Source organism: Marmota flaviventris, chromosome 6, assembly GCF_047511675.1.
Source record: "Marmota flaviventris isolate mMarFla1 chromosome 6, mMarFla1.hap1, whole genome shotgun sequence".
Lineage (NCBI taxonomy): Eukaryota > Metazoa > Chordata > Mammalia > Rodentia > Sciuridae > Marmota > Marmota flaviventris.
In genome coordinates, this window is record NC_092503.1 from 140,637,640 (window position 1) to 140,651,204 (window position 13,565).

A 13,565-nucleotide genomic window follows, 5' to 3' on the forward strand; every position below is an offset into this window, starting at 1 on the left:
GGTTGATTGATTATTAACTTCATAATCACGTGGATGGATATTCATACATGGTGACCTTCCATGTGGAATTCAGTGATTTTTGATTGCCAATGAGTCTACCACAAACTCCATGTTGCCCCACATTCCTATTACAAATTTATAGATACTTTTATTTGTTATTCTGCAGCTCTTCAGAGACCCTTGAAGTTGGTCTTAAGTCAGCATTTTAGAAATTCTGAGATTAGAGTGTACAGAAAATGCTTATCTGAAAGCAGACTTTGTTCTCAGTTCTCACTCTGCCCCCCAGCTTGATTCGCCATAGTAGAAATCAAGGTTCTTCATTAGTAGATTGGAAATAACTATATTTACTTCTTTTATAAGATTGATGAGGTGAAATTATTTGAAAAAATACATGCAACATCTGTCTATCTATCATCTACCTTATCTATCTGCTTTGTGTGTGTTGTTGTTAAGGTTTGTGTGCTATAAATCCCAGAAAAACCTTGTGGAAACATAAATATTGTTACCCCTCTTTTGCCTTGAAGCTCAAAACACAAATAAGGAATTGTTCAAAAGCATCAAGGACTAACACAAGTGGAAACTAAAATTCACAGTGTCTGTTTCTGACGTGCATTGCTTGCTATCATAGCTAAAATAATTTTTTTTAAAGAGAGAGAGAGAGAAGAGAAAGAGAGAGACAGAATTTTTTTAATATTTATTTTTCAGTTTTCGGTGGACACAACATCTTTATTCTATTTTTATGTGGTGCTGAGGATCGAACCCAGCGCCCCTCGCATGCCAGGCGAGCACGTTACCGCTTGAGCCACATCCCCAGCCCTAAAATATAATTTTTAAACCCATGTTTGTCAGCTTTTCATTACTATGAAAAATACCTGACATAACCAACTTAGAGAGAAAGATTTAGCTTGGCTCGCTTCTTGGAGGTTTCAGACCATGGCTGATTGGCACCATTGCTTTTGGGCCTGGGAAGAGGCAGCGCATCAGGGCAGGGTGTGTGGCAGAGCCAAGCTGTCAACCTTAAGGTCAGGAAGTGAAAGAAACAAAGAGGAAGGGGCTGGGGTCCCACTCTCTCTTTCAAGGGCACACTCCCATACGTGAAGACCTGCCAGTAGGTTCCCCTTCTTGGAAACCACACCATCTCCTAGAGGTGTCATGCTGGAGACCAAGGCTTTAACACATGGCTCTTTGGGGGACACCCAAGATACAAACTATAGCAGCATTGTTACACAACGTGGAGTCCCACCGGCCAACGGGGGTGGGCTGGTTGAAGGTAGACATGACCAGCAGATTTCATCTTGAGTACTAAATTCAAATCAATTATTAGTTTCTGCCTTGAGTTGGGAAGAAGCATGAGGCTCCATCTGAGGTGCAATTCTTCAACCAGGTTTGGCATGAGTGTGGGATGTCTTATACACACTGGCCATGTGTCTTCCATCCTAAGACCATAGCAGGTGTTCTTTTTGATGGATCTCCATGCTGACCATATATTAATTCATCATCGTTGTTCATGAGATTATTCATGGGAAAATAGTTATGGAGCATTTTCAGCTTTTGGAAGCTAGTTTTTAAATTGAATATGCAAAAGTCCTCCTTCAGTGAATGTGGCTAGTAAGGAGGAGAGAAAAGCTAACTTTGACGTCTGTATCTACTAGAGTCATTTTCTCCAAAGGACAAGTGTTTGTAGTCTTATCCAGGGGTGGGTTGTCCACTGCAGAGACAGAATGATTTCTCAAGCAGTTGTGGCTAGTTATACATTGGAGTAAAAATTAACAACATTCACTTCCATGCAATTGCAAATATAATCAGATTAACTTTATTTTAAGCATCTATTACATTTGCATTAATAACAATATACTAAGTTAAGCCAGTTTAACAGTCTAGCAAAATGCATTTCATTTAAAAAATTGGGTACTGAAAGGCTTGGAAAATGCTGGGAGATGACTTAATGGAGTTATGTGTGATATACTTATAGAGGGGAACCCAGTAACCCTCATGACTTAGCACTGAAGGTTCAAAATCAGTTTCAAAGGCTGAGAAATGTAGTTTAATAGAACGTAGCATGCCATTCTGACTTTCTATGTATTTTTTTTTTCTAAAAATGACAATCTACTCACCTAAATCATACCCGAAGCACTTCAGTGGGAAATTCTGACCATAAATCTGCCTTGTAAATAAATACCAGTAACCTTGTCTGTTGGAGCCTTGGTGCAGAATACAAATGATGTTGGCATCCTGTCACTGGGCCAGAACTGGAACTGGGTGTTTGCAGAGCTGTGTTCCTGTTACCTTTCAGCACCTGGGTGTTGAGGTGAGATCTCAACATAGGCAATATGAAGGAAAGAGAGACTCAGTGGCTGCCTGTTCTTCTACGTGTCTAGTCATTCAATCTACCAGTTTCTCCAACTTGCTGGGCTCATTCTATCTCTGACAAAAGACCTGAACCTGTGTCATTGTGTGAAGGAGATGATCCCAGGGAGACAGGTGAACTATAATCACTAATTAAGGAGAATTATCCTTATTCCTCCAGTCCCAAACCAGCCTCATTACTTTCTAGTTATATACCCCAAGAAAGGTTAAAGTAAGGGATATTGGTTCCCACTGATCAGGCCACAGTGTGACACCTATTAAAACGCACCATAAAACTACATTATTCAATAGATCAGAGCATTGCACCTGCTTTCTTATCTCCTCCTAGGTGATTAAGTTTCGCACAAATGCAATTTGTTAATGTGGGGCCACATCTTCTCTCAAGGTAAATCTGTGAAATTTGGCAGGCATTCTCTTGGCTGCAGGTGCAAGATGAAAGACCTTTTCCTGGCTTTGCCAAGAAGAAAAAATGATGCTGTGTTCAGATTCCTGGGAAAAGGATTCTAACACGGAGGGTAGAACCTGATTCCAGGAAAGGGGAAGAGAATTCTAAGAGCCGGGTCATGTGTTTCTCTCCCTTTGGGGGAGTACATTGCCCCCAGAAGGCTGAGTGTGAAATCAGAAGTTTTAAATGAGGGCAGGTATTGAGCAAATCTCCCCATTAAGTGAAGCCCTCTGATATTTGGTGCTGTAGCCATTTGTGATGATAAATGATAACTTTTGCTCTTATGCACTATGAGAGCTTAATTAGAGCTTAATTAAAGCTAATGCTCAGAATCCTCTGGAAGGTAGAGTGATTCAAAACTAACTTTCATGCTGGATAGCTTAGGTTTGTAAAAGAGACTCTTTGCTGTATATAGCGTCCCCACTCTCAGGCTCCCTCTAGTCCTGTCTGAGACTTCACACCTAAGTTAAAGCAAGAGCTATTTTTGCATTAGAATATCCTTAGCCAACCCTACAAGAAGCCAAGCCTGGGTCCATCTCAGCCTCCTGTGCGTTTACATGGAAGGTCGTCTTTGAATCTGCAGGTCCAGCTCCCCATACACGTGTCTCAGGGAGTCACTGGTCAGGCTGGCTATCAACTTCCGACGGCCAGGAACCCAAGGCTGACACACTTCTTCCCACTGTACAGTGGCGTTGGGCCGGATTTCACTGAAAGGATGGAGAAGAGATGAGAGGTTGGTGGATTCAGTTTCCCACCTGATCAAGAAGCAGACAATCCTTACCTGAACCACCTGACCTCCTTCTCTCAGCTGATGGTGGCTAGAGGACTGAAGGACTTGGCTGGCTGATTTAGTACATAGGAACCCAAATGAGGTCCCTACTGAGGCTTTGCAGAGCCATTCACCAACAGCCCCATTGGGGCATGGTTCCTTCCACCTGTGTACATCCTCTGCTTCACAATAGGGTTGGGAAGACCAACCAACAATGAGCCAACCAACTCTAGTTTCCTCCTGGGTTTAGATTGCTATCTGAATCCTCAACTGCCATTGCTGAGGCTCTGACCCTCTAATTAGCTCTTGCCAACCCCCAGGGGAGAGACCTTGTTTCCGGGCTGAACATCTGGACTATGATCCTGTTTGCTGCCATCTGACTTTGAGTATCTCTATGCTAATTGCTAATCCTCTCAACCACCATATTGTATTCCCTCTACCAATTCAGCTTTCTGTTACTTGCCAATGTCTATCCTGGTAACTTTAGGGTAGTCTTTTATAGTCCTAGAGCTCTCTTCTTCTTCTTCAGTGCATGTTCTACAATCTCCTCAAGTCTTGAGGACAAGCCTACTTTAGGGGGTGACTGAGGTCCATCAGGGTTGGGGAGATATAGATTTTCCTGGGATCCTTCTCACACATTCTCCTCTGTAACCCTGGGAGGAAACAATATGCAGGTTTTGAATGTGTGACAGTGCCTCAAAGTAGACAGACATGCTTTGGCATATAGATAATCAAAGAGTGAAGTCAGTTTTCCAAGATCACATGGTCTATGGGTGGAGACAGGATTTGACCCCAGGTGTTTCTGAGTGCCTGCTCTTTCTATGACTGTATATTGTATTTTACACTGTATTTTACATGCGACTCCTTTTCTGACCACTGTGATTGCTTTTTTCACAGGTTTCATTTTTCAAGCCAGACTTATGCTTTCTTTCAATATTTAAGACTTCCTGCAAGTGTTGTGTGTGGAGGGTTCCTGGTCTCTGCTTACCGACTCTCAGGGAGGGCAAGTGCTGGATGACCTGGCCTGGAACCTGAGTCAGCTTTATTCTGGGGGAGTGGAAGGGAGATGAATCAAGACCATTATGAGCATCTTGGAAAGATAAAAAGGAACCTCTTTCATGGGTTTATTGAGGCAAGCATGTTAGAGTGGGCAAGGGCTTTAGAAATGACTTAGTCCAACTGTGTCATTTTACAGATAAGAGAATTTCCAAGGTCACAGAGTCTAATGGTCCAGATAATGGAAGAGCTGAAATTATAGTCAACTGTCTATTCTTTCTACATTCCTGCCAAATGGAGTTTTGACTGTTTTGAATTTCACAAAAGTCTGAATATCAGCAAGCAAAATGAAGGCTGCTAAAAAGGTCTGCCCCAAAGCAAAACAACCAGCTGCTTCCACCTGGAAATGACACAGAACAGTCCGGCTTCTCCGGGCCTCCACGAAAGGTGGAACTCACTCCAGATAGGACTCATTCAACGTCAACCTACTGATTCTCAAAGTTCCTTTGTGGTCACTGGAAATGATACATTCTGAATTTGAATTCCTGTGGGTTTGGAGACCTAACGCTTCTGAAAATACTTAGCAGTTTTGAGCTTAGAAGTTTTGAAAATGGAGTTTGGGAGGAAAAATAATTTTTGTCCGTGGTACAGTTCCATAATGAACACGATTATGCATGGGGCCCATGCCGTGGGGATAGCTGCCTGATAGATGAGACCACAGAGAGAAAAAGCAAATTTGAATGGATCTATCTATTTTGAAAAAAACCCACACGCTATTGAACTAATGTGTAATGCCTGGTGTCTGTATGATGAAATATTTTCTAGTGGTTACAAGCTCCATAGACTCTGGATTCAAGATACCCAGGCTTAACTCTGATACTCCTGCTTATTAGGTGTAAAAACATGGGGGAATTGATGGACCTTCCCTAAGCCTCAGTTTCCTCATCTGCAAAATGAGGATGTGGATTATCCCACAGCACCCATGTGAGAATTAAAGGAAATCATCCAAGCAGAGAGGCCAGGACAGGATCTAGTATGTAGTGAAATAGTCAGAAGTATTTTAAAAATTCATAAAATGTTTGTTGCTGTCATCTCAGTTATACCAACATCTTTGTTTACGAGATAACGAGAGAGTGACAGAACTGCTCCTCCATCTATAGTCCTCACTAGATAAATTATCTATGTGAGGACATTTTATCAAATCATTAGGTCATGGCAACATTCAGGCAAGGACAATCCTTGGGTCATTTTGGACATTTGGGCTGAAGAGAAACTGAAAGGAACTTGGTCATCTATAGCTGGTTTAGTCGGTGGTTTAGTTGGTAGTTAGTGGTGGTTTAGTTGCTCTTTCCCAGTGGTGCATGGACCTGGAAGATGGCTGGGGTCTGCACCAGGCAGGGAGGGATGAGTCTAAATGAATACTTTTCTGAGCACACAGGGGACCAAGGCTACTCTATCTGAAGGCCTCGATTCAGAAGAATGGGAAGGTAGGGGATGAGGATTCAGGAGAAAAATGGAATTAACAGGACAAGGAAACTGAGCTGCATTTCTTTTCTTTCTTTTTTTAGTTGTTGATAGACATTTATTTTTATTTATTTTTTATTTATTTACATGGGGTGCTGAGAATCGAGGCCAGTGCCTCACTCATGCTAGGCAAATGAGCTACCACTAAGCCACAGCTCCAGCCCCTGGGCTGCATTTTTTTATCCACCCAACAAAGAAGGCATTCTTATCCCCCAGTTTATAGGTAAGGAGGAGTCCACTTCAAAGACAACGAGTGGCTTCTCCAAGATTGCCAATAGCTAAATGGCCGAGTCAGACAAGAATCTCAGCATTCACCTCTGCACTCAGGACCTGGGAGCTGATGAAGGGACCTGGGACCGTGGGAAGAACTGGGGTCAGAAAAGGATGATGGGGTATCTCTCAGGAACAGAGACCTGTCGGGGCACCTAAGAGAGTGCTTGTACTCAGAAAAGGAATTCTCTGGCTAGATCCACAGAACTCCCTGGGGAGAAGGCTGATAAGCTGGAGTAAGACCCTCCCTCCTGGAGGGACCTGCAGGGCAGACAAAGGAGCTGGGGGCAGTGCTCAGCTTTGCACTGGGAGGCTGCGGGTGGGGGTCAGTGGGAAAGAGAACTGTGAGGAAAGTCGGGTGTGGCCCAAGGACCTCAATCAGATGGGCTTCCATTTGCCCTCAGGGGCCTGGGACCAGACACTGTCACTTCACAGAGATAAAGGGAAGGGAGAAACAGAGGGCCATGTACCTACAGACCTGACCTCTTCTGTGCAAAGTTAGAATGCCAAGATTTCCTCTAACATCAATAAAAGAACGTGTATTTCAGCCGACTCTGGGTTCACATCCTCTGGGGGTCAAAAGGCTAAAGGCCTGACATCTCAGAAATCCCGGCACTATGTAAGAAATCCTGTTTTCTCTCACCTCTTTTCCTGTGAATTGGAGAAGGCATCTGAGCCCTCGGGAGCTCTCTCTATGGTGCGGCTCCAGGCATTGACTTTGACACTGATCATCTAAAATGTCTATATTAATTTAATATTTGTTAATGCTTTCCTTAAGTTTGGTTCTTTATAAGTGTGGCTCCATACTTTATTTTAATTAGTGACTTAAAAAAACAAATGATGGGAATAATGCATATATACATAACCTATGTACTTTTTCAAACCCAGTAAGTTGATTTTATGATTCAAGGTTTGAAAAACATTGACCTCGACATTGTTTTCCTCCCCTATAAAAGGTGAACACCATTGGACCCTGAACAGAGCGAGAGAGGGTAGGTGAGTTAATATTTGTACTGCACTTGGAATTGTGGCAAGACACGGTCAGCATCAAGAAATGTCAGAAATGTATTACGGTTATTATTCCTATCACCTCTACCTTTGTGGTTATTGTTTGCTTTGCCTGAACTCTCTGCAGAACAATTTACGAAAGCTCTTTGAGTCTGTATACAGAAAAGCAATTCTCTGTCCTTAATTTACAGTGATCAATTCAATATGAATTAAAGATATGTATTTGTCAACAGAAGCTATTTTTACCCAGATCCATAGGTTCTCTTGACCCTGGTTTCTCACGTGATCAATCAGAAGCATCTTTTGAAACAACTGTCCTGCTTAAGGATCTGACCTGGGACCGTGCAATGTAGGTAACCACCTCAAATAGTCACCAGATCTTGAGCTTCACCTCATTATTTGCTCTTGGTCATATAACGATCTGCATAACGATGGGTGCATATGAAAATATTCCAACGTTAAGGTGCACATGCATGTCATTTTACCTACAGATAAATGCATAACAGAAAGTGAGAAAAAATCATTTGCTCATTTTGGTAAGTGGAGTAATGTTGGAATAATCTCATTTCCGGGGGATGGATGTTGTGATAAATGATTCTCAGTAATGTGCTGAGCTATCAGGATACTCTGGCCATTTATCATCTTGAATGCACACAAGCAAATGGGATTATTATAACAACAAACTGCAGCTACCCACGGTTTGTCCTCTGTGTGCGGAGGCTTAGCTTTTGTCCTACTTGGGAAACAAAGCTTAAACTCAAGTCACAAAATTGGGTAAGTTTTCTCTTGGAATAACTCACTGAACCTGATCATTTTTTTAAAAGAGAAAAATGAATCTGGCGGATGAATTATTGGGTGGTCTGGAAGTGCAGAAACTTAAAAGCAAAGAATCTACAGAAATGGAACCTCCCAACATCTGAGATGGGAGGGAGGCTGTGGGAAGCGTGGAGCGTTAAACCATCTTGGGCCACACATGAGGCTCCATGTCTTCAAGGTCCCCAGAGTTTCCCAACACTGCCACCCTGGGGACCACACTTTTACATCTGCACCTTTGAGGAACACCCAGGTAAACCACAGCATAGATGTGTTCACCTTGAGCAACGCAAGATTCTTGGGACAGCCAAGGTGTGAAGCTAGCAGAAGTTTCCAGTGCCCTCAGATACAGATTGCGTGGCTATTGTTTGAGAAGGAAAAATTGGATACAGCAGGGGGCTGTTTGGAAGAGGAAACGTGTTTCACTTTGCCTGAGCGATTCTTGCATCTGATTTGAGTGGGAAGGTGCGAGAATGGGTGAGCAAGACTGTCGTTTCTGACGAAAGCAGGGCTATGGCTGCTGACCTCTCCCTCTCGCTGGGGTTGATTTCTAATTTAATTCTTTTTTTTTTCCCTGAGAATGTCCTATTAATACAGGCAGGATGTTATATCTTTTGCTTGCCATTTTAAAAAAGCACTCGAATTATTTTCTGTGTTGTGTACTGCATTGGTAATAAGGCATCTCTTAAGATAGGATGCAAAAACTGTGGGACCTGTAATTCGAAAAGAAATGCAGAGAGAGTCTTTTGTGGGCAATGGTGGTGTCCCAGAAAGGATGAGTGAGGCCTTGCAGCTTACAGAGTGGGGTGGCTTCCGTAAGAGGTGTTGGGAAAACTCCTAACATAGATGGTCATGAGGTGGTTTCCAAAACTCTCACTTCCCTTTCTTTGCCTTAGAAGGTCACCCCGTAGGAAATGTGCTAGATTGATTGATGCTGACGGGGACTTATTTGTGGTAGAAATGAAAGTAATAAACTTCGAAGATTGGGACCCATTCTGAGTGTCACAATTTAAGAGAAGCACAGACAAATTGCACAGTGCGGGAGAGGGAGGGAGCTAAAACCATATTAGTGGCCAGAAAGATGAAGTCGGGGTGGGTATTTGGTCCCAAGTAGAGAAGACCTCAAGGAAGACGAGACACCTGCTTGCGAACATTTCCAAGTCATCAGATGGAAGAGTCGTGGACCTTATTTTGTGTCAGGCCAGATAACAAAATTGTCATTGGTAGGATCTCAAGGTAGAAAAGGTGTGTTTTCTGAGTTACCTGACTGTGGAATGGGCTGTCCTCTTGGGTGACAGTCACAGTCAATAGGTGCCACAGAAGCAAACCAGCAGGGCACAGTTTGATGGTGCTGGATGTGGAAGAGGCTGAGTTCCATTTATATTATTACAGAGCCTGGGGCAGCCTTTTGGCCCCAGTGGAACCACAGTGATTGGGTTGCTAAATCTAAGAGGTGGAGTTGGAAAGAAAGGACCCATAGAAAGGGCATCTTTCAGTGTCCCACTTGGCATATGCAGGTGCTCAGTGAAAATTAGTGGATGACACATGAGGAGGTGGTATGGCAAAATGACGGGAATGAGTTCTGCAATCAGCCACCTTGAATTTGAAATTCGGCTCTCTGCTTATAAGCTGTGTGTCATGGAGGCAGTCCACTGACCTGTTGAAGCTCCAAATTCCCCAACAAAAGAAGAGAGTTGGTAATTGTATCTCCCTTCTGGGGTGGCTTTAAGGATTCAATGATGGACGTGATGGTCAAACCAACCCTGTTTTTACCCCATGCCCCACAGACCGGATCCATAAGGAGTTGCATCTTAGACACTTTCACTAGAGAGTAGATGTGATCAGAAAAGACACAGAGGGACAGAGACAGCGTCCCACGGCCCCATGCTACCTTCCCACTTTCTCCCAGCACGTACCGGAACGTCTTCCTTTTGGGTCTTATGACTCCAGGACCTTCCAGGTACATCCAGACATTTTGAAGCGTCTCTTTTAAAGGGTTGGTGAACTCAACAGTGACAACCATGTCCGAACCAACGACCGCAGCGCCTCGGACCTGAGTCAAGGGAGAACACAGCTCATCAGTAGCCAGTAAAACCTCTCTCCTGCTTCATGTTTCCTTCCCCATTTTCACTTTTGCTGAAGTTTTATAGTAGGTGCAACCAGCCCGAGGAGGAGGACAGCCTATTGCTTTGACTTGAGGATACCTATGGAGAAAAAGATGGAAAATTACTAATTAGAATCACACTCTTTCCCTCATTATAAAAACCACCCTAATTAGAGTTCGGGTTAATAGCCGTGGCCACTGGCTGCTTCGTGTCCGCAGGCGGTGTGGGAGTGCATTTGGTGTAGCAGCAGCTTCCTCCACCAGGGCAGCTGAGTGAACTGGCTTCTGGAAAGGACTCAAACCTCCTACCAGGACGTGAGGGGTTCCTGAACTCAAGAGAGAGAGAACTCTCTGTGGGGCTCGTGCCTTCTTGCATTTAAATATCTAATGAGAGAGTCCTTCTTGTTGAACTTGAAGAGGAGGACTCTGGACACTGAAACAGGGGAAAAGAATTTTTCAGCTACAGCTGCAATAGCGGATCCCAGGAGGGTAGAAGTCTAGGATGATATACAACTATTTGTGGGTGAATCTGTCCACAACAACTCCCCCAAGTATCAGGTATTTGGCAAGCAGAGACAACCAGAGTTCAATGACAGCTTTGACCCTTGCTGACAGTGGGGACTCAGGTGACTCACTAATACTCTCCAAGACTCAATTTTCTTTTCTGTAAAACTGGCCTGACGTTCATATGGGGTGATGTTTGTAGAAGGTTATTGTTATTATTATTATTATCCCTTACACCGTGTTTACTATGCACCAGGCACTTGTAACTACACATTTTCCCAGCACAAACTTAATGTGCTGGAAAATGGCCAGGGGACTATAGGATTTCTTTTGCTTAGGGCGTGTGTATGCCAAATGGGCAGATCTGTACAAGACCTAAATCACTTGAGAACAAGATAAAAAAAATAATATAACAATTCCTCCCTCATAAGAAAAGGGTGGGATGAGATAATGCACAGAAAGCTGTTTGCAAGGTTCATGGCAAAGGTGCAATACATTATAGCTCGTGCTTTTTTGGAATAGCAATGCTCTAGGTAGCTCTATTTACCTTTTATTTTAGTACACTTTTAACTCCAATAGCAACCCAGTGTCCAGTAAATATTTGTTAAGTTAGATAAACTGTTTAGAAATGGAATTTGCTTGTTGCTTGAGTTTTCTAGGTAACAACCTTGTCATTGTTAGACCTTATTTCTTTTGCAAGTGTATAACCTAGAAAAGTTTCTTTTGTGTGAAGGTAAAAAGGAAGGATGTTACCCAGAGAAAAGGACCCTTGCTTACTGACTCTGTAGCTAAGAATAAAATCTTATGGCTTTACTTTTTAAGTCTTGGTTTAAGACTCAGTTTATGACTATGGAATTTTTTGTTTTTAAAATCTGTAAGAAAACAAAACCTTCAGCAACTTCCTGTTTGTTACATTCGTAACCCCATGTCCTGAGCAGCAGGTGGGTGGAGAGATGGGTTCAGGGGGATCAGGAGTGGAGCAGACATGGTCAAGATGGTAACAGCAGCAGGTACACTTGGTTTGTGTGCCTGATCGGGTAGTTAGTGCTTTACTACTATGGAGATCTTAACCTGCGCCAAACGATTAAGTTAGAGTCTCAAGTAGTGGAGGTTTTAATTCATTTATTTTAAGCATCTTTGTTGACTACCAAGTACCAACCTCAGTTGAGAATTTATGGTTCTCACATAAGCCCCACAACACGAGGGCTGAATTTGTATCAGCTCCAAGGAACCCAGAAAGGAGATGATAACATAATAATAGTTGTTCCTCTAAGAAGAATAAGGTTTTCTTGGAAGGATCATTGGTGCTGGAGTTCCATTTTATGAAAGAGGAAACTGTGGTTCAGAGAAATAAGTATCTTGCATGAGAATTTGAAGCTACAGACTGGAAAGGGACTCAAGGTCAAGTTTTTCTAACTAGAGAGGCTGCACTTAGAGCCTAGGACTCCATGACCAGAGGGGGCCAGCAAAGGCAACAACTAGGCCTTAACAAGACAACCCAAACCATTTGTCCTGAGGTCCAGAAACCAGCCAGGAGCAAGGGAGTTTTCCAAATTGGGTGGAGAGCAATGTTGGATTTGGAGCCACGGTGACAAGACTGTGAATAAATCAGGCTCAATGGGAGAGGGGTCAAATTAAATAAGGAACACATTGGAATGTGAACCAGAAGTTAATTTTGTGGCTGCTGGGGACAGAGTGGGAGTGGATTAGCTTGGTTCGAAGGCTGTGGCATAGCCAAGAGTCAAGGTCTAGCCCAGAGTCAACCTCAGCATGATTGACATCTTTTTGTCTAGACTGTAGGACATTTTGCAGCATCTCTGGGTCTATCTACTGGATGCCAATTGCACCCCTACACCTCTCATGACCACCAAAAGTAGCTCCAGAAACTGTCAAATATTTCCTGGGTAGCAAAATCCTGCCCCCCACCCAGTTAAAAACCATTGGTACAGACAAGACGTGTGGAAGTCATTCTGAATTTGTTACTTTCTTCCCAGACGTATGAACATAGTCAATGTAAACACTGAAGTACATTGAAATATGTTACATGGTCCCCTTGGTTTAATCCTCTGGTGTGTCCAGGACATTTTTTTCCACATTTAAGGAATTTAAAAATACAAAATAAAAATTAATATTTATTTTTTAAAAAAACCTCTCTAAATTAGAGAAGGTGGGGATGCTTCAGAGACATTACTGGTCAAAGTGTTTGCTTATGATGATTTTAATTGTCTCTGAGAAAAACATTTGGGGGCCATCTGCCTTCTCCATGGCACACTATTACAGGTATGGGCCTGAGCCCTCAAAAATCAATCAGCATTTGCTTGTGAATGAATGGAATTGAGAACATCATGCTGAGTGAAATAAGCCAGGCTCAGAAAGTCAAGGGTTGAATGTTTTCTCTCACATGCTGAAGCCAGAACAAAATAAGGGGGGAAAAGTGGAGTGGGGGGTGATCCCAGGAGAATACAAGGGAGATCAGTGAAGTAGAGGAAAGGGTTTGAGGGAGAGGGAGGAGGGATGGGAAAAGGAAGGAACTGTGGAATGAAGTTGGCCAAATTATGTGTTAAGTCCATCTATGAGCAATTATGCATTATGCACATACATGAACACACCACAGCGAATTTCACCTTTATGTCTATTTATGAAGCACCCATTAAAAATCAATAAATAAGTGGAAGGGAGACCGGCAGAGTTGAGGAGGGAGAACAGGGGAGGGAGGAGGGAGGAAAAGAGGTAAGTACTGGGGATGGAAATGGAGCCACTTATGT

At 43.0% G+C, this 13,565-nt stretch overlaps 1 protein-coding gene across 2 annotated transcripts in view; it reads right to left on the reverse strand.

The window, feature by feature from the left end:
* Window positions 1-1,797: 1,797 nt before the first annotated feature.
* F13a1 (coagulation factor XIII A chain) overlaps window positions 1,798-13,565 on the reverse strand; it is a 164,385-nt gene continuing 152,617 nt past the window's right edge. For both annotated transcript variants that reach the window (XM_027948066.2, XM_027948065.2), the window contains exons 14-15: window positions 10,109-10,245; window positions 1,798-3,519 (exon numbers count right to left, since the gene is read on the reverse strand). In XM_027948066.2, the coding sequence (XP_027803867.2) occupies window positions 3,366-3,519; window positions 10,109-10,245 (291 nt within the window). In that variant the 3' untranslated portion in view covers window positions 1,798-3,365. The remainder of the gene's footprint in view (window positions 3,520-10,108; window positions 10,246-13,565) is intronic.